At 47.4% G+C, this 22,471-nt stretch overlaps 1 protein-coding gene across 1 annotated transcript in view; it reads left to right on the top strand.

Moving 5' to 3' along the window:
- Positions 1-10,378, top strand: part of ttll5 (tubulin tyrosine ligase-like family, member 5) — a 509,143-nt gene extending 498,765 nt beyond the window's left edge. The window contains exon 32 of the mRNA XM_038821737.1: positions 9,887-10,378. Within this exon, the coding sequence (XP_038677665.1) occupies positions 9,887-9,969 (83 nt within the window). The 3' untranslated portion in view covers positions 9,970-10,378. The remainder of the gene's footprint in view (positions 1-9,886) is intronic.
- Positions 10,379-22,471: the final 12,093 nt, after the last annotated feature.

Here is a 22,471-nt window from a genome sequence, read left to right as displayed (position 1 = left end):
GCTACCAGTATAATATATCTGAATGCAGGGTTCCTCAGTTACCAGTATAATATATCTGAATGCTGGGCATCCTCAGTTACCAGTATAATATATCTGAATGCAGAGCATCCTCAGCTACCAGTATAATATATCTGAATGCAGGGTTCCTCAGCTACCAGTATAATATATCTGAATGCAGAGCATCCTCAGCTACCAGTATAATATATCTGAATGCAGAGCCTCCTCAGCTACCAGTATAATATATCTGAATGCAGAGCATCCTCAGTTACCAGTATAATATATCTGAATGCAGAGCATCCTCAGCTACCAGTATAATATATCTGAATGCAGAGCATCCTCAGCTACCAGTATAATATATCTGAATGCAGGGCATCCTCAGCTACCAGTATAATATATCTGAATGCAGAGCATCCTCAGCTACCAGTATAATATATCTGAATGCAGAGCATCCTCAGCTACCAGTATAATATATCTGAATGCAGAGCATCCTCAGCTACCAGTATAATATATCTGAATGCAGGGCATCCTCAGCTACCAGTATAATATATCTGAATGCAGGGCATCCTCAGTTACCAGTATAATTTATCTGAATGCAGGGTTCCTCAGTTACCAGTATAATATATCTGAATGCAGGGCATCCTCAGCTACCAGTATAATATATCTGAATGCAGGGCATCCTCAGCTACCAGTATAATATATCTGAATGCAGAGCATCCTCAGCTACCAGTATAATATATCTGAATGCAGGGCATCCTCAGCTACCAGTATAATATATCTGAATGCAGGGCATCCTCAGTTACCAGTATAATATATCTGAATGCAGAGCATCCTCAGCTACCAGTATAATATATCTGAATGCAGGGCATTCCTCAGTTACCAGTATAATATATCTGAATGCAGGGCATCCTCAGTTACCAGTATAATATATCTGAATGCAGGGTTCCTCAGTTACCAGTATAATATATCTGAATGCAGGGCATCCTCAGTTACCAGTATAATATATCTGAATGCAGGGTTCCTCAGCTACCAGTATAATATATCTGAATGCAGGGCATCCTCAGCTACCAGTATAATATATCTGAATGCAGGGCATCCTCAGCTACCAGTATAATATATCTGAATGCAGGGCTTCCTCAGTTACCAGTATAATATATCTGAATGCAGGGCATCCTCAGTTACCAGTATAATATATCTGAATGCAGGGCATCCTCAGTTACCAGTATAATATATCTGAATGCAGGGTTCCTCAGTTACCAGTATAATATATCTGAATGCAGGGATTCCTCAGTTACCAGTATAATATATCTGAATGCAGAGCATCCTCAGCTACCAGTATAATATATCTGAATGCAGGGATTCCTCAGTTACCAGTATAATATATCTGAATGCAGAGCATCCTCAGCTACCAGTATAATATATCTGAATGCAGGGATTCCTCAGTTACCAGTATAATATATCTGAATGCAGGGCAACCTCAGTTACCAGTATAATATATCTGAATGCAGGGTTCCTCAGTTACCAGTATAATATATCTGAATGCAGGGCATCCTCAGTTACCAGTATAATATATCTGAATGCAGGGTTCCTCAGCTACCAGTATAATATATCTGAATGCAGGGCATCCTCAGCTACCAGTATAATATATCTGAATGCAGGGCATCCTCAGCTACCAGTATAATATATCTGAATGCAGGGCTTCCTCAGTTACCAGTATAATATATCTGAATGCAGGGCATCCTCAGTTACCAGTATAATATATCTGAATGCAGGGCATCCTCAGTTACCAGTATAATATATCTGAATGCAGAGCATCCTCAGTTACCAGTATAATATATCTGAATGCAGGGATTCCTCAGTTACCAGTATAATATATCTGAATGCAGGGATTCCTCAGCTACCAGTATAATATATCTGAATGCAGGGCATCCTCAGCTACCAGTATAATATATCTGAATGCAGGGTTCCTCAGCTACCAGTATAATATATCTGAATGCAGGGCATCCTCAGCTACCAGTATAATATATCTGAATGCAGGGCATCCTCAGTTACCAGTATAATATATCTGAATGCAGGGCATCCTCAGTTACCAGTATAATATATCTGAATGCAGGGCATCCTCAGTTACCAGTATAATATATCTGAATGCAGGGTTCCTCAGCTACCAGTATAATATATCTGAATGCAGAGCATCCTCAGCTACCAGTATAATATATCTGAATGCAGAGCATCCTCAGCTACCAGTATAATATATCTGAATGCAGAGCATCCTCAGCTACCAGTATAATATATCTGAATGCAGGGCATCCTCAGTTACCAGTATAATATATCTGAATGCAGGGCATCCTCAGTTACCAGTATAATATATCTGAATGCAGGGCATCCTCAGTTACCAGTATAATATATCTGAATGCAGGGTTCCTCAGTTACCAGTATAATATATCTGAATGCAGAGCATCCTCAGTTACCAGTATAATATATCTGAATGCAGAGCATCCTCAGCTACCAGTATAATATATCTGAATGCAGGGCATCCTCAGCTACCAGTATAATATATCTGAATGCAGGGCATCCTCAGCTACCAGTATAATATATCTGAATGCAGGGCATCCTCTGTTACCAGTATAATATATCTGAATGCAGGGCATCCTCAGTTACCAGTATAATATATCTGAATGCAGGGTTCCTCAGCTACCAGTATAATATATCTGAATGCAGGGTTCCTCAGTTACCAGTATAATATATCTGAATGGAGGGCATCCTCAGCTACCAGTATAATATATCTGAATGCAGGGTTCCTCAGCTACCAGTATAATATATCTGAATGCAGGGCATCCTCAGTTACCAGTATAATATATCTGAATGCAGGGCATCCTCAGTTACCAGTATAATATATCTGAATGCAGAGCATCCTCAGTTACCAGTATAATATATCTGAATGCAGGGATTCCTCAGTTACCAGTATAATATATCTGAATGCAGGGATTCCTCAGCTACCAGTATAATATATCTGAATGCAGGGCATCCTCAGCTACCAGTATAATATATCTGAATGCAGGGTTCCTCAGCTACCAGTATAATATATCTGAATGCAGGGCATCCTCAGCTACCAGTATAATATATCTGAATGCAGGGCATCCTCAGTTACCAGTATAATATATCTGAATGCAGGGCATCCTCAGTTACCAGTATAATATATCTGAATGCAGGGTTCCTCAGCTACCAGTATAATATATCTGAATGCAGGGCATCCTCAGCTACCAGTATAATATATCTGAATGCAGGGCATCCTCAGTTACCAGTATAATATATCTGAATGCAGGGCATCCTCAGTTACCAGTATAATATATCTGAATGCAGGGCATCCTCAGTTACCAGTATAATATATCTGAATGCAGGGTTCCTCAGCTACCAGTATAATATATCTGAATGCAGAGCATCCTCAGCTACCAGTATAATATATCTGAATGCAGAGGCATCCTCAGCTACCAGTATAATATATCTGAATGCAGAGCATCCTCAGCTACCAGTATAATATATCTGAATGCAGGGTTCCTCAGTTACCAGTATAATATATCTGAATGCAGGGCATCCTCAGCTACCAGTATAATATATCTGAATGCAGGGCATCCTCAGCTACCAGTATAATATATCTGAATGCAGAGCATCCTCAGTTACCAGTATAATATATCTGAATGCAGGGCATCCTCAGCTACCAGTATAATATATCTGAATGCAGGGCATCCTCAGTTACCAGTATAATATATCTGAATGCAGGGCATCCTCAGTTACCAGTATAATATATCTGAATGCAGGGTTCCTCAGCTACCAGTATAATATATCTGAATGCAGGGTTCCTCAGTTACCAGTATAATATATCTGAATGCAGGGCATCCTCAGCTACCAGTATAATATATCTGAATGCAGGGTTCCTCAGCTACCAGTATAATATATCTGAATGCAGAGCATCCTCAGTTACCAGTATAATATATCTGAATGCAGGGCATCCTCAGCTACCAGTATAATATATCTGAATGCAGGGCATCCTCAGCTACCAGTATAATATATCTGAATGCAGGGCATCCTCAGCTACCAGTATAATATATCTGAATGCAGGGCATCCTCAGCTACCAGTATAATATATCTGAATGCAGAGCATCCTCAGTTACCAGTATAATATATCTGAATGCAGGGATTCCTCAGTTACCAGTATAATATATCTGAATGCAGGGCATCCTCAGTTACCAGTATAATATATCTGAATGCAGAGCATCCTCAGTTACCAGTATAATATATCTGAATGCAGGGATTCCTCAGTTACCAGTATAATATATCTGAATGCAGGGCATCCTCAGTTACCAGTATAATATATCTGAATGCAGAGCATCCTCAGTTACCAGTATAATATATCTGAATGCAGGGATTCCTCACTTACCAGTATAATATATCTGAATGCAGGGATTCCTCAGCTACCAGTATAATATATCTGAATGCAGGGCATCCTCAGCTACCAGTATAATATATCTGAATGCAGGGTTCCTCAGCTACCAGTATAATATATCTGAATGCAGGGCATCCTCAGCTACCAGTATAATATATCTGAATGCAGGGCATCCTCAGCTACCAGTATAATATATCTGAATGCAGGGCATCCTCAGTTACCAGTATAATATATCTGAATGCAGGGCATCCTCAGTTACCAGTATAATATATCTGAATGCAGGGTTCCTCAGCTACCAGTATAATATATCTGAATGCAGAGCATCCTCAGCTACCAGTATAATATATCTGAATGCAGAGCATCCTCAGCTACCAGTATAATATATCTGAATGCAGAGCATCCTCAGCTACCAGTATAATATATCTGAATGCAGGGTTCCTCAGCTACCAGTATAATATATCTGAATGCAGAGCATCCTCAGTTACCAGTATAATATATCTGAATGCAGAGCATCCTCAGCTACCAGTATAATATATCTGAATGCAGAGCATCCTCAGCTACCAGTATAATATATCTGAATGCAGGGTTCCTCAGCTACCAGTATAATATATCTGAATGCAGAGCATCCACAGCTACCAGTATTATATATCTGAATGCAGAGCATCCTCAGTTACCAGTATAATATATCTGAATGCAGAGCATCCTCAGTTACCAGTATAATATATCTGAATGCAGGGTTCCTCAGTTACCAGTATAATATATCTGAATGCAGAGCATCCTCAGCTACCAGTATAATATAACTGAATGCAGGGCATCCTCAGCTACCAGTATAATATATCTGAATGCAGGGCATCCTCAGCTACCAGTATAATATATCTGAATGCAGGGCATCCTCAGTTACCAGTATAATATATCTGAATGCAGGGTTCCTCAGTTACCAGTATAATATATCTGAATGCAGGGTTCCTCAGTTACCAGTATAATATATCTGAATGCTGGGCATCCTCAGCTACTAGTATAATATATCTGAATGCAGGGCATCCTCAGCTACCAGTATAATATATCTGAATGCAGGGTTCCTCAGCTACCAGTATAATATATCTGAATGCAGAGCATCCTCAGCTACCAGTATAATATATCTGAATGCAGAGCCTCCTCAGCTACCAGTATAATATATCTGAATGCAGAGCATCCTCAGTTACCAGTATAATATATCTGAATGCAGAGCATCCTCAGCTACCAGTATAATATATCTGAATGCAGAGCATCCTCAGCTACCAGTATAATATATCTGAATGCAGGGCATCCTCAGCTACCAGTATAATATATCTGAATGCAGAGCATCCTCAGCTACCAGTATAATATATCTGAATGCAGAGCATCCTCAGCTACCAGTATAATATATCTGAATGCAGAGCATCCTCAGCTACCAGTATAATATATCTGAATGCAGGGCATCCTCAGCTACCGGTATAATATATCTGAATGCAGGGCATCCTCAGTTACCAGTATAATATATCTGAATGCAGGGTTCCTCAGCTACCAGTATAATATATCTGAATGCAGGGCATCCTCAGCTACCAGTATAATATATCTGAATGCAGGGCATCCTCAGCCAACAGTATAATATATCTGAATGCAGAGCATCCTCAGTTACCAGTATAATATATCTGAATGCAGGGATTCCTCAGTTACCAGTATAATATATCTGAATGCAGGGCAACCTCAGTTACCAGTATAATATATCTGAATGCAGGGTTCCTCAGTTACCAGTATAATATATCTGAATGCAGGGTTCCTCAGTTACCAGTATAATATATCTGAATGCAGGGCATCCTCAGTTACCAGTATAATATATCTGAATGCAGGGTTCCTCAGCTACCAGTATAATATATCTGAATGCAGGGCATCCTCAGCTACCAGTATAATATATCTGAATGCAGGGCATCCTCAGCTACCAGTATAATATATCTGAATGCAGGGCATCCTCAGTTACCAGTATAATATATCTGAATGCAGGGCATCCTCAGTTACCAGTATAATATATCTGAATGCAGGGTTCCTCAGTTACCAGTATAATATATCTGAATGCAGGGATTCCTCAGTTACCAGTATAATATATCTGAATGCAGAGCATCCTCAGCTACCAGTATAATATATCTGAATGCAGGGATTCCTCAGTTACCAGTATAATATATCTGAATGCAGAGCCTCCTCAGCTACCAGTATAATATATCTGAATGCAGGGATTCCTCAGTTACCAGTATAATATATCTGAATGCAGGGATTCCTCAGTTACCAGTATAATATATCTGAATGCAGAGCATCCTCAGCTACCAGTATAATATATCTGAATGCAGGGCATCCTCAGCTACCAGTATAATATATCTGAATGCAGGGATTCCTCAGTTACCAGTATAATATATCTGAATGCAGAGCATCCTCAGTTACCAGTATAATATATCTGAATGCAGGGCATCCTCAGTTACCAGTATAATATATCTGAATGCAGGGCATCCTCAGCTACCAGTATAATATATCTGAATGCAGGGATTCCTCAGTTACCAGTATAATATATCTGAATGCAGGGCATCCTCAGTTACCAGTATAATATATCTGAATGCAGGGCATCCTCAGCTACCAGTATAATATATCTGAATGCAGGGCATCCTCAGTTACCAGTATAATATATCTGAATGCAGGGTTCCTCAGTTACCAGTATAATATATCTGAATGCAGGGTTCCTCAGTTACCAGTATAATATATCTGAATGCAGGGTTCCTCAGCTACCAGTATAATATATCTGAATGCAGGGTTCCTCAGTTACCAGTATAATATATCTGAATGCAGAGCATCCTCAGTTACCAGTATAATATATCTGAATGCAGGGTTCCTCAGTTACCAGTATAATATATCTGAATGCAGGGTTCCTCAGCTACCAGTATAATATATCTGAATGCAGGGTTCCTCAGTTACCAGTATAATATATCTGAATGCAGAGCATCCTCAGTTACCAGTATAATATATCTGAATGCAGGGTTCCTCAGTTACCAGTATAATATATCTGAATGCAGGGCATCCTCAGCTACCAGTATAATATATCTGAATGCAGGGTTCCTCAGTTACCAGTATAATATATCTGAATGCAGAGCATCCTCAGGTACCAGTATAATATATCTGAATGCAGGGCATCCTCAGCTACCAGTATAATATATCTGAATGCAGAGCATCCTCAGCTACCAGTATAATATATCTGAATGCAGAGCATCCTCAGCTACCAGTCGGGGGGAGGGTGGGTTGGCGCTGCCGAACTTCTGCAATTACTATTGGGCGGCAAATTTAGCTATGGTTAGGAAGGGGGAGGGGTCAGTGTGGGAGTGGATGGAGGCGGCGTCATGTAAAGACACCAGTTTGGGAGCATTGGTAACGGCACCTCTGTCGTTCTGGCCGGCCCGATACTCCACAAGTCCGGTGGTGGTGGCGGCTCTGAGGATCTGGGGGCAGGGAAGGAGATATAAGAGAGTGGAGGGAGCATCAATTTGGAGCCCGATTTATAATAATCATCGGTTTGTACCAGGTAGGCTGGATGGTGGGTTCCGGAGTTGGCAAAGGGCAGGAATTAGAAGGATGGGGAATCTATTTATAGATGGGAGCTTCCCCAGTTTGAAAGCTTTGGAGGATAAATTTGAATTGCCAGCAGGGAATGGGTTTAGGTATTTGCAGGTGTGAGACTTCCTGAGAAAACAGGTGCCGGCCTTTCCGCTGCTGCCGCCATGGGGGATACAGGATAGAGTAGCCTCCAGTACCTGGGTGGGAGAGGGGAAGGTATCGGATATTTACCAGGAGCTTTCGGAGGCGGAGGAAACTCCGGTGGAGGAGCTATTGGACAAGTGGGAGGACGAGCTAGGAGGAGAAATAGAGGCGGGTCTATGGACGGATGCCCTAAGCAGGGTTAATACCTCCTCATCATGTTCCAGGCTCAGCCTGATACAGTTCAAGGTAGCCCACCGGGCATACAGGACAGTGACCCGGATGAGCAGGTTTTTCGGGGTTGAGGACAGGTGTGTGAAGTGCACGGGAAGCCCAGCAAATCATGGCCACACGTTTTGGGCAATGCCCGAAGCCTAGAGGATTTTGCTCAGGCAATGTCCACGGTGCTAAAAACACGGGTAGTGTCGAGTCCGGAGGGAGCGATCTTTGGAGTGTCGGAAGACCCGGGGGTTCAGGGGGCGAAAGAGGCCGACGTCCTGGCTTTTGCCACCCTGGTAGCCCGGAGACGGATCGTGTTAATGTGGAGGGACTCGAAGCCCCCGAGTGTAGAGACCTGGTCTCGGGTTCACCCGGAGGTGGCAGCCGTTCATCGACTTTCTCGGGGAAAATTAAAATGTCAGCAGATGCAGTATTCCGGGGGGGGGGGGGGGGGGGGTGTTGTTGTATGGTTGAGGTGCGTGAAGATTGGGCTTGGGGGGGGTGGGGGGGGGGGTTTATTTTCCAATGTTGATGTCATTGTTTTTGTTACTATTATAAAAATTTTCAAATCCAAAAGAAAAAGAGAATGCGGTGGCATGGTGGTACAGTGGTTAGCACTGGGACTGCGGCGCTGGGGACCCGGGTTTGAATCCCGGCCCTGGGTCACTGTCCGTGTGGAGTTTGCACATTCTCCCCGTGTCTGCGTGGGTTTCGCCCCCACAACCCAAAGATGTGCAGGGTAGGTGGATTGGCCATGCTAAATTGCCCCTTAATTGGGGAAAAAATAATTGGGTACTCTAAATTTATTGTGAAAAAGAGAATGTGGTGGTGAGCTGCCTTCTTGAAAACTCCAGCTCCACAGAAATACTTGGATTCCACAACCTAAGGGCAAAATATATCGCAGCAAATGAGGTCCATTTTGAGATGGAGTCACTTCTACAATGTAGCAAACATCGCAGCCACTGTGTACACAGTCTGCTCCCATTAACAGCAATGTGGTCATGACTCGATCATCTGGACAGTAATATTGGTTGAGGGATTGATATTGATCCAAAATGCCAGAGAGAGCCCTCCTGCTTTTCTTTCCAATAGCACCATGAGATTATTCATGTCCACCTAATAACTCTGCCAGTGCCACGTTGGTAATTTGGCCGAGATTCTGTGCTCAAGTCTCTGGAGTGAGGTTGGAACCCACAAAACATTTGACTCAGGCAAGGGTGCAGCCACTGAATCATACCGGAGCCGACATTGAGGAGCTGATTGACACAGACACACGCCTGATACCCTCAGAGGCTAGCAGCGCTCTGAACGATCGGGAGATGGTTCTCCTCTGTGTGTGGCAGTTCCTCACCAACAGGAGTGTCCTGACATGCAGCTCTTACCCATTGACAGGGTAAATTGTCTGATTTTGCTAAGGAAACCTGGCATTCTGTGAGTTTGTATTTTGTTAAACATTATTTTCTGTTTGTGTATTTACAGCTCAGCCAAGCAGCAGCGGCAGACTTACCGTGACCCTTACACCGAGAAACACATTGGGAAATAGGAGTGGATGGACCAGCTGATGCAGGCCAGATTCCCTGAATCCACTGGTACAGAGCGGTCGAGGAATCTATTGGCACGGAGAAATGGAAGAATCCACATTGGAGATCTGTCTTCACCGCTGTCCTGGATCATTGTAAACCACGCCTTACCCCCGGGGCCTGCACCCCATGCCTAGCAGACTGGAGATAGGCTAAAAGGTTAACAACTGGCAGCTCCTGAGGGAAGGGGGAGGAGACTGAGGGCAATTATAGCCAATTGGCGACTTCACCATGAGGTAGACAGCAAAGAACAAGTCAATGTTTCCCCATCAGCACCTGTCAACGTCCCAATCTGTACCCATCCCAATCTGTACCCATCCCAATCTGTACCCAACGTCCCAATCTGTACCCAACGTCCCAATCTGTACCCATCCCAATCTGTACCCGTCCCAATCTGTACCCAACGTCCCAATCTGTACCCAACGTCCCAATCTGTACCCAACGTCCCAATCTGTACCCAATGTCCCAATCTGTACCCAACGTCCCAATCTGTACCCAACGTCCCAATCTGTACCCAACGTCCCAATCTGTACCCGTCCCAATCTGTACCCAACGTCCCAATCTGTACCCAACGTCCCAATCTGTACCCATCCCAATCTGTACCCGTCCCAATCTGTACCCAATGTCCCAATCTGTACCCAACGTCCCAATCTGTACCCAACGTCCCAATCTGTACCCATCCCAATCTGTACCCATCCCAATCTGTACCCAACGTCCCAATCTGTACCCAACGTCCCAATCTGTACCCATCCCAATCTGTACCCAATGTCCCAATCTGTACCCAACATCCCAATCTGTACCCAACGTCCCAATCTGTACCCAACATCCCAATCTGTACCCAACGTCCCAATCTGTACCCAACCCAATCTGTACCCATCCCAATCTGTACCCAACGTCCCAATCTGTACCCAACGTCCCAATCTGTATCCGACGTCCCAATCTGTACCCAACGTCCCAATCTGTACCCATCCCAATCTGTACCCAATGTCCCAATCTGTACCCAACATCCCAATCTGTACCCAACGTCCCAATCTGTACCCAACGTCCCAATCTGTACCCAACCCAATCTGTACCCATCCCAATCTGTACCCAATGTCCCAATCTGTACCCAACATCCCAATCTGTACCCAACGTCCCAATCTGTACCCAACGTCCCAATCTGTACCCATCCCAATCTGTACCCAACGTCCCAATCTGTACCCAACCCATCCTGTACCCATCCCAATCTGTACCCAATGTCCCAATCTGTACCCAACATCCCAATCTGTACCCAACGTCCCAATCTGTACCCAACATCCCAATCTGTACCCAACGTCCCAATCTGTACCCAACCCAATCTGTACCCATCCCAATCTGTACCCAACGTCCCAATCTGTACCCAACGTCCCAATCTGTATCCGACGTCCCAATCTGTACCCAACGTCCCAATCTGTACCCATCCCAACCTGTACCCAATGTCCCAATCTGTACCCAACATCCCAATCTGTACCCAACGTCGCAATCTGTACCCAACGTCCCAATCTGTACCCAACCCAATCTGTACCCATCCCAATCTGTACCCAATGTCCCAATCTGTACCCAACATCCCAATCTGTACCCAACGTCCCAATCTGTACCCAACGTCCCAATCTGTACCCATCCCAATCTGTACCCAACGTCCCAATCTGTACCCAACGTCCCAATCTGTACCCAACGTCCCAATCTGTACCCGTCCCAATCTGTAATCAACGTCCCAATCTGTACCCAACGTCCCAATCTGTACCCAACCCAATCTGTACCCAACGTCCCAATCTGTATCCGACGTCCCAATCTGTACCCGTCCCAATCTGTACCCAACGTCCCAATCTGTACCCAACGTCCCAATCTGCACCCAACATCCCAATCTGTACCCAACGTCCCAATCTGTACCCAACGTCCCAATCTGTACCCATCCCAATCTGTACCCAACGTCCCAATCTGTACCCAACGTCCCAATCTGTACCCGTCCCAATCTGTACCCAACCTCCCAATCTGTACCCAACCTCCCAATCTGTACCCAACGTCCCAATCTGTACCCATCCCAATCTGTACCCAACGTCCCAATCTGTACCCATCCCAATCTGTACCCATCCCAATCTGTACCCAGCCCAATCTGTACCATCCCAATCTGTACCCGTCCCAATCTGTAACCCAATGTCCCAATCTGTACCCGTCCCAATCTGTACCCAACGTCCCAATCTGTACCCAACGTCCCAATCTGTACCCACCGTCCCAATCTGTACCCATCCCAATCTGTACCCAACGTCCCAATCTTTACCCAACGTCCCAATCTGTACCCATCCCAATCTGTACCCAACGTCCCAATCTGTACCCAACGTCCCAATCTGTACCCAACGTCCCAATCTGTACCCAACGTCCCAATCTGTACCCATCCCAATCTGTACCCAACGTCCCAATCTGTACCCAACGTCCCAATCTGTACCCAACGTCCCAATCTGTACCCATCCCAAACTGTACCCAGCGTCCCAATCTGTACCCAACCTCCCAATCTGTACCTAACGTCCCAATCTGTACCCAATGTCCCAATCTGTACCCGTCCCAATCTGTAACCCAACGTCCCAATCTGTACCCAACGTCCCAATCTGTACCCATCCCAATCTGTACCCAACGTCCCAATCTGTACCCATCCCAATCTGTACCCAACATCCCAATCTGTACCCATCCCAATCTGTACCCAACGTCCCAATCTGTACCCAACGTCCCAATCTGTACCCATCCCAATCTGTACCCGTCCCAATCTGTACCCAACGTCCCAATCTGTACCCAACCCAATCTGTACCCAACCCAATCTGTACCCAACATCCCAATCTGTACCCAACGTCCCAATCTGTACCCAACGTCCCAATCTGTACCCAACGTCCCAATCTGTACCCAACGTCCCAATCTGTACCCAATGTGCCAATCTGTATCCAACGTCCCAATCTGTACCCAACGTCCCAATCTGTACCAACGTCCCAATCTGTACCCAACCCAATCTGTACCCAATGTCCCAATCTGTACCCATCCCAATCTGTACCCAACGTCCCAATCTGTACCATCCCAATCTGTACCCAACGTCCCAATCTGTACCCAACGTCCCAATCTGTACCCATCCCAATCTGTACCCAACGTCCCAATCTGTACCGTCCCAATCTGTACCCACCCCAATCTGTACCCAACCTCCCAATCTGTACCCAACGTCCCAATCTGTACCCAATGTGCCAATCTGTACCCAACATCCCAATCTGTACCCAACGTCCCAATCTGTACCCAACGTCCCAATCTGTACCCAACATCCCAATCTGTACCCAACGTCCCAATCTGTACCCAACGTCCCAATGTGTACCCAATGTGCCAATCTGTACCCAACCCGATCTGTACCCGTCCCAATCTGTACCCAACGTCCCAATCTGTACCCAACGTCCCAATCTGTACCCAACGTCCCAATCTGTACCCAACGTCCCAATCTGTACCCGTCCCAATCTGTACCCAACATCCCAATCTGTACCCGTCCCAATCTGTACCCAACGTCCCAATCTGTACCCAACGTCCCAATCTGTACCCAACCCAATCTGTACCCAACGTCCCAATCTGTACCCATCCCAATCTGTACCCAACGTCCCAATCTGTACCCGTCCCAATCTGTACCCAACGTCCCAATCTGTACCCAACGTCCCAATCTGTACCCAACGTCCCAATCTGTACCCAACGTCCCAATCTGTACCCATCCCAATCTGTACCCATCCCAATCTGTAACCCAACGTCCCAATCTGTACCCAACGTCCCAATCTGTACCCATCCCAATCTGTACCCATCCCAATCTGTAACCCAACGTCCCAATCTGTACCCAACGTCCCAATCTGTACCCAACCCAATCTGTAACCCAACGTCCCAATCTGTACCCAACGTCCCAATCTGTACCCATCCCAATCTGTACCCATCCCAATCTGTACCCGTCCCAATCTGTATCCAACGTCCCAATCTGTACCCAACGTCCCAATCTGTACCCAACGTCCCAATCTGTACCCAATGTGCCAATCTGTATCTAACGTCCCAATCTGCACCCAACGTCCCAATCTGTACCCGTCCCAATCTGTACCCAACGTCCCAATCTGTACCCGACGTCCCAATCTGTACTCAACGTCCCAATCTGTACCCAACGTCCCAATCCGTGCCCGTCCCAATCTGTACCCAACGTCCCAATCTGTACCCAACGTCCCAATCTGTACCCAACCTCCCAATCTGTACCCAACGTCCCAATCTGTACCCAACGTCCCAATCTGTACCCAACGTCCCAATCTGTACCCATCCCAATCTGTACCCAACGTCCCAATCTGTACCCAACATCCCAATCTGTACCCAACGTCCCAATCTGTACCCAACCCAATCTGTACCCAACGTCCCAATCTGTACCCAACGTCCCAATCTGTACCCAACCCAATCTGTACCCAACATCCCAATCTGTACCCAACGTCCCAATCTGTACCCAACCCAATCTGTACCCAACATCCCAATCTGTACCCAACATCCCAATCTGTACCCAACGTCCCAATCTGTACCCAACGTCCCAATCTGTACCTAATGTGCCAATCTGTACCCAACGTCCCAATCTGTACCCGACGTCCCAATCTGTACCCAACGTCCCAATCTGTACCCGACGTCCCAATCTGTACCCGACGTCCCAATCTGTACCCAACGTCCCAATCTGTACCCAACGTCCCAATCTGTACCCAACGTCCCAATCTGTACCCAACGTCTCAATCTATACCCATCCCAATCTGTACCCAACGTCCCAATCTGTACCCAACGTCCCAATCTGTACCATCCCAATCTGTACCCAACGTCCCAATCTGTACCCAACGTCCCAATCTGTACCCAACGTCCCAATCTGTACCCATCCCAATCTGTACCCAACGTCCCAATCTGTATCCAACCCAATCTGTACCCGTCCCAATCTGTACCCAACATCCCAATCTGTACCCAACGTCCCAATCTGTACCCAACATCCCAATCTGTACCCAACGTCCCAATCTGTACCCAACGTCCCAATCTGTACCCGTCCCAATCTGTACCCAACATCCCAATCTGTACCCAACGTCCCAATCTGTACCCGTCCCAATCTGTACCCAACATCCCAATCTGTACCCAACGTCCCAATCCGTACCCGTCCCAATCTGTACCCAACGTCCCAATCTGTACCCGTCCCAATCTGTACCCAACATCCCAATCTGTACCCAACGTCCCAATCCGTACCCGTCCCAATCTGTACCCATCCCAAACTGTACCCATCCCAATCTGTACCCGACGTCCCAATCTGTACCCAACCCAATCTGTACCCATCCCAATCTGTACCCGTCCCAATCTGTACCCAACGTCCCAATCTGTACCCAACCCAATCTGTACCCATCCCAATCTGTACCCAACGTCCCAATCTGTACCCCACATCCCAATCTGTACCCAACGTCCCAATCTGTACCCAACGTCCCAATCTGTACCCAACCTCCCAGTCTGTACCCAACGTCCCAATCTGTACCCAACCCAATCTGTACCCATCCCAATCTGTACCCAACGTCCCAATCTGTACCCAACGCCCCAATCTGTACCCAACATCCCAATCTGTACCCAACGTCCCAATCTGTACCCAACGTCCCAATCTGTACCCGTCCCAATCTGTACCCACCGTCCCAATCTGTACCCGTCCCAATCTGTACCCAATGTCCCAATCTGTACCCATCCCAATCTGTACCCACCGTCCCAATCTGTACCCAACGTCCCAATCTGTACCCAACGTCCCAATCTGTACCCAACCCAATCTGTACCCAACATCCCAATCTGTACCCAACGTCCCAATCTGTACCCTCCCAATCTGTACCCAATGTCCCAATCTGTACCCAACCCAATCTGTACCCGTCCCAATCTGTACCCAACCTCCCAATCTGTACCCAACGTCCCAATCTGTACCCATCCCAATCTATACCCAACGTCCCAATCTGTACCCGTCCCAATCTTTACCCAACGTCCCAATCTGTACCCAACGTCCCAATCTGTACCCAACGTCCCAATCTGTACCCAACGTCCCAATCTGTACCCAACGTCCCAATCTGTACCCAACGTCCCAATCTGTACCCATCCCAATCTGTACCCAACGTCCCAATCTGTACCCAACGTCCCAATCTGTACCCAACGTCCCAATCTGTACCCATCCCAAACTGTACCCAGCGTCCCAATCTGTACCCAACCTCCCAATCTGTACCTAACGTCCCAATCTGTACCCAATGTCCCAATCTGTACCCGTCCCAATCTGTAACCCAACGTCCCAATCTGTACCCAACGTCCCAATCTGTACCCATCCCAATCTGTACCCAACGTCCCAATCTGTACCCATCCCAATCTGTACCCAACATCCCAATCTGTACCCATCCCAATCTGTACCCAACGTCCCAATCTGTACCCAACGTCCCAATCTGTACCCATCCCAATCTGTACCCGTCCCAATCTGTACCCAACGTCCCAATCTGTACCCAACCCAATCTGTACCCAACCCAATCTGTACCCAACATCCCAATCTGTACCCAACGTCCCAATCTGTACCCAACGTCCCAATCTGTACCCAACGTCCCAATCTGTACCCAACGTCCCAATCTGTACCCAATGTGCCAATCTGTATCCAACGTCCCAATCTGTACCCAACGTCCCAATCTGTACCAACGTCCCAATCTGTACCCAACCCAATCTGTACCCAATGTCCCAATCTGTACCCATCCCAATCTGTACCCAACGTCCCAATCTGTACCATCCCAATCTGTACCCAACGTCCCAATCTGTACCCAACGTCCCAATCTGTACCCATCCCAATCTGTACCCAACGTCCCAATCTGTACCGTCCCAATCTGTACCCACCCCAATCTGTACCCAACCTCCCAATCTGTACCCAACGTCCCAATCTGTACCCAATGTGCCAATCTGTACCCAACATCCCAATCTGTACCCAACGTCCCAATCTGTACCCAACGTCCCAATCTGTACCCAACATCCCAATCTGTACCCAACGTCCCAATCTGTACCCAACGTCCCAATGTGTACCCAATGTGCCAATCTGTACCCAACCCGATCTGTACCCGTCCCAATCTGTACCCAACGTCCCAATCTGTACCCAACGTCCCAATCTGTACCCAACGTCCCAATCTGTACCCAACGTCCCAATCTGTACCCGTCCCAATCTGTACCCAACATCCCAATCTGTACCCGTCCCAATCTGTACCCAACGTCCCAATCTGTACCCAACGTCCCAATCTGTACCCAACCCAATCTGTACCCAACGTCCCAATCTGTACCCATCCCAATCTGTACCCAACGTCCCAATCTGTACCCGTCCCAATCTGTACCCAACGTCCCAATCTGTACCCAACGTCCCAATCTGTACCCAACGTCCCAATCTGTACCCAACGTCCCAATCTGTACCCATCCCAATCTGTACCCATCCCAATCTGTAACCCAACGTCCCAATCTGTACCCAACGTCCCAATCTGTACCCATCCCAATCTGTACCCATCCCAATCTGTAACCCAACGTCCCAATCTGTACCCAACGTCCCAATCTGTACCCAACCCAATCTGTAACCCAACGTCCCAATCTGTACCCAACGTCCCAATCTGTACCCATCCCAATCTGTACCCATCCCAATCTGTACCCGTCCCAATCTGTATCCAACGTCCCAATCTGTACCCAACGTCCCAATCTGTACCCAACGTCCCAATCTGTACCCAATGTGCCAATCTGTATCTAACGTCCCAATCTGTACCCAACGTCCCAATCTGTACCCGTCCCAATCTGTACCCAACGTCCCAATCTGTACCCGACGTCCCAATCTGTACTCAACGTCCCAATCTGTACCCAACGTCCCAATCCGTGCCCGTCCCAATCTGTACCCAACGTCCCAATCTGTACCCAACGTCCCAATCTGTACCCAACCTCCCAATCTGTACCCAACGTCCCAATCTGTACCCAACGTCCCAATCTGTACCCAACGTCCCAATCTGTACCCATCCCAATCTGTACCCAACGTCCCAATCTGTACCCAACATCCCAATCTGTACCCAACGTCCCAATCTGTACCCAACCCAATCTGTACCCAACGTCCCAATCTGTACCCAACGTCCCAATCTGTACCCAACCCAATCTGTACCCAACATCCCAATCTGTACCCAACGTCCCAATCTGTACCCAACCCAATCTGTACCCAACATCCCAATCTGTACCCAACATCCCAATCTGTACCCAACGTCCCAATCTGTACCCAACGTCCCAATCTGTACCTAATGTGCCAATCTGTACCCAACGTCCCAATCTGTACCCGACGTCCCAATCTGTACCCAACGTCCCAATCTGTACCCGACGTCCCAATCTGTACCCGACGTCCCAATCTGTACCCAACGTCCCAATCTGTACCCAACGTCCCAATCTGTACCCAACGTCCCAATCTGTACCCAACGTCTCAATCTATACCCATCCCAATCTGTACCCAACGTCCCAATCTGTACCCAACGTCCCAATCTGTACCATCCCAATCTGTACCCAACGTCCCAATCTGTACCCAACGTCCCAATCTGTACCCAACGTCCCAATCTATACCCATCCCAATCTGTACCCAACGTCCCAATCTGTATCCAACCCAATCTGTACCCGTCCCAATCTGTACCCAACATCCCAATCTGTACCCAACGTCCCAATCTGTACCCAACATCCCAATCTGTACCCAACGTCCCAATCTGTACCCAACGTCCCAATCTGTACCCGTCCCAATCTGTACCCAACATCCCAATCTGTACCCAACGTCCCAATCTGTACCCGTCCCAATCTGTACCCAACATCCCAATCTGTACCCAACGTCCCAATCCGTACCCGTCCCAATCTGTACCCAACGTCCCAATCTGTACCCGTCCCAATCTGTACCCAACATCCCAATCTGTACCCAACGTCCCAATCCGTACCCGTCCCAATCTGTACCCATCCCAAACTGTACCCATCCCAATCTGTACCCGACGTCCCAATCTGTACCCAACCCAATCTGTACCCATCCCAATCTGTACCCGTCCCAATCTGTACCCAACGTCCCAATCTGTACCCAACCCAATCTGTACCCATCCCAATCTGTACCCAACGTCCCAATCTGTACCCCACATCCCAATCTGTACCCAACGTCCCAATCTGTACCCAACGTCCCAATCTGTACCCAACCTCCCAGTCTGTACCCAACCTCCCAATCTGTACCCAACCCAATCTGTACCCATCCCAATCTGTACCCAACGTCCCAATCTGTACCCAACGCCCCAATCTGTACCCAACATCCCAATCTGTACCCAACGTCCCAATCTGTACCCAACGTCCCAATCTGTACCCGTCCCAATCTGTACCCAACGTCCCAATCTGTACCCGTCCCAATCTGTACCCAATGTCCCAATCTGTACCCATCCCAATCTGTACCCACCGTCCCAATCTGTACCCAACGTCCCAATCTGTACCCAACGTCCCAATCTGTACCCAACCCAATCTGTACCCAACATCCCAATCTGTACCCAACGTCCCAATCTGTACCCTCCCAATCTGTACCCAATGTCCCAATCTGTACCCAACCCAATCTGTACCCGTCCCAATCTGTACCCAACCTCCCAATCTGTACCCAACGTCCCAATCTGTACCCATCCCAATCTATACCCAACGTCCCAATCTGTACCCGTCCCAATCTGTACCCAACGTCCCAATCTGTACCCAACGTCCCAATCTGTACCCAACCTCCCAGTCTGTACCCAACGTCCCAATCTGTACCCAAAGTCCCAATCTGTACCCAACCTCCCAATCTGTACCCAACGTCCCAATCTGTACCCAACATCCCAATCTGTACCCAACGTCCCAACCTGTACCCAATGTCCCAATCTGTACCCAACGTCCCAATCTGTACCCAACGTCCCAATCTGTACCCAACCTCCCAATCTGTACCCAACGTCCCAATCTGTACCCAACCCAATCTGTACCCACCGTCCCAATCTGTACCCAACGTCCCAATCTGTACCCATCCCAATCTGTACCCAACGTCCCAATCTGTACCCAACGTCCCAATCTGTACCCAACGTCCCAATCTGTACCCAACGTCCCAATCTTCACCCGTCCCAATGTGTACCCAACGTCCTAATCTGTACCCAACGTCCCAATCTGTACCCAACGTCCCAATCTGTACCCATCCCTATCTGTACCCAACGTCCCAATCTGTACCCAACGTCCCCATCTGTACCCGTCCCAATCTGTACCCAACGTCCCAATCTGTACCCAACGTCCCAATCTGTACCCAATGTGCCAATCTGTATCTAACGTCCCAATCTGTACCCAACGTCCCAATCTGTACCCAACGTCCCAATCTGTACCCATCCCAATCTGTACCCAACGTCCCAATCTGTACCCGTCCCAATCTGTACCCAACGTCCCAATCTGTGCCCAACATCCCAATCTGTACCCAACGTCCCAATCTGTACCCAACCCAATCTGTACCCAACGTCCCAATCTGTACCCAACGTCCCAATCTGTACCCAACGTCCCAATCTGTACCCAACGTCCCAATCTGTACCCAACCTCCCAGTCTGTACCCATCCCAATCTGTACCCAACGTCCCAATCTGTACCCAACGTCCCAATCTGTACCCAACGTCCCAACCTGTACCCAATGTCCCAATCTGTACCCGACGTCCCAATTTGTACCCAATGTCCCAATCTGTACCCATCGTCCCAATCTGTACCCAACGTCCCAATTTGTACCCAACGTCCCAATCTGTACCCAACCTCCCAATCTGTACCCAACGTCCCAATCTGTACCCAACCCAATCTGTACCCACCGTCCCAATCTGTACCCAACGTCCCAATCTGTACCCATCCCAATCTGTACCCAACGTCCCAACCTGTACCCAACGTCCCAATCTGTACCCAATGTCCCAATCTGTACCCAACGTCCCAATCTGTACCCAACGTCCCAATCTTCACCCGTCCCAATCTGTACCCATCCCAATCTGTACCCAACGTCCCAATCTGTACCCAACGTCCCAATCTGTACCCAATGTGCCAATCTGTATCTAACGTCCCAATCTGTACCCAACGTCCCAATCTGTACCCAACGTCCCAATCTGTACCCATCCCAATCTGTACCCAACGTCCCAATCTGTACCCGTCCCAATCTGTACCCAACGTTCCAATCTGTACCCAACGTCCCAATCTGTACCCAACGTCCCAATCTGTACCCAGCGTCCCAATCTGTACCCAATGTCCCAATCTGTACCCAACGTCCCAATCTGTACCCATCCCAATCTGTACCCAACGTCCCAACCTGTACCCAACGTCCCAATCTGTACCCAACGTCCCAATCTGTACCCAACGTCCCAATCTGTACCCATCCCAATCTGTACCCAACATCCCAATCTGTACCCAACCTCCCAATCTGTACCCAACGTCCCAATCTGTACCCAGCGTCCCAATCTGTACCCAACGTCCCAATCTGTACCCAACGTCCCAATCTGTACCCATCCCAATCTGTACCCAACGTCCCAATCTGTACCCAACGTCCCAATCTGTACCCAACGTCCCAATCTGTACCCATCCCAATCTGTACCCAACATCCCAATCTGTACCCAACCTCCCAATCTGTACCCAACGTCCCAATCTGTACCCAACGTCCCAATCTGCACCCAACGTCCCAATTTTCTCTGTTTGATTGAGTAATCACTGACCCACCCTGTACCTGGTGAGGAGGTGCATCTATTCACAGTTGATGATGTTGGTCACCTCATGCTGTTTCGTTCTGAGTGCTCCATGTCCTGAATCTTCTGAGAGGAAATTGACTTTTCCGTCCTTGAAGCTGGGACACAGCATTGTAATCACCTGAAGGAATGTTTCAAACTTGTAGGAATGCTCAGTCTGAAAGAGGGGCCTTTCTACCATACTAAACTGTGTCCGTCTTGTACCGGGGCAGAGTGGGGACATGGATCTGCTCTGAGCACCCTGTTATAACCTATTGATTACCCACCCATTGACACCTAATCTGTTTATTGGGGGTGCAACACTACTTAATGGAGCCTTTCATACAGTCTGGAGTCTTGGATGGCCCATCTCATATTCCTAGTTCTTGTTTTCTGTTGTTGGAAACAGAATGATGAAATGGAACAGCAATGACAACCAATGGCACAGCAGTTTATTATTCAATTTTAGGATATGGGCATTGTTGGCAAGGCCAGCACTAATTGCCTATTCCTAACTGTCCTTGAGATGGTGGTAAACTGCCTTCTTAAACCATTGAAATGCATGTGGTGTAGGTAAAGCCACAGTGCTGTTTGGGGGGGGAGTTCCAGGATTTTAAAGCAGTGAACAGCGATATATTTCCATGTTAGGATGGCGTGTGGCCTGGAGGGAAGCTTGCCGGTGATTGTGCT

Source organism: Scyliorhinus canicula, chromosome 2, assembly GCF_902713615.1.
Source record: "Scyliorhinus canicula chromosome 2, sScyCan1.1, whole genome shotgun sequence".
Lineage (NCBI taxonomy): Eukaryota > Metazoa > Chordata > Chondrichthyes > Carcharhiniformes > Scyliorhinidae > Scyliorhinus > Scyliorhinus canicula.
This window is presented reverse-complemented; position numbering and strand designations above follow the sequence as displayed.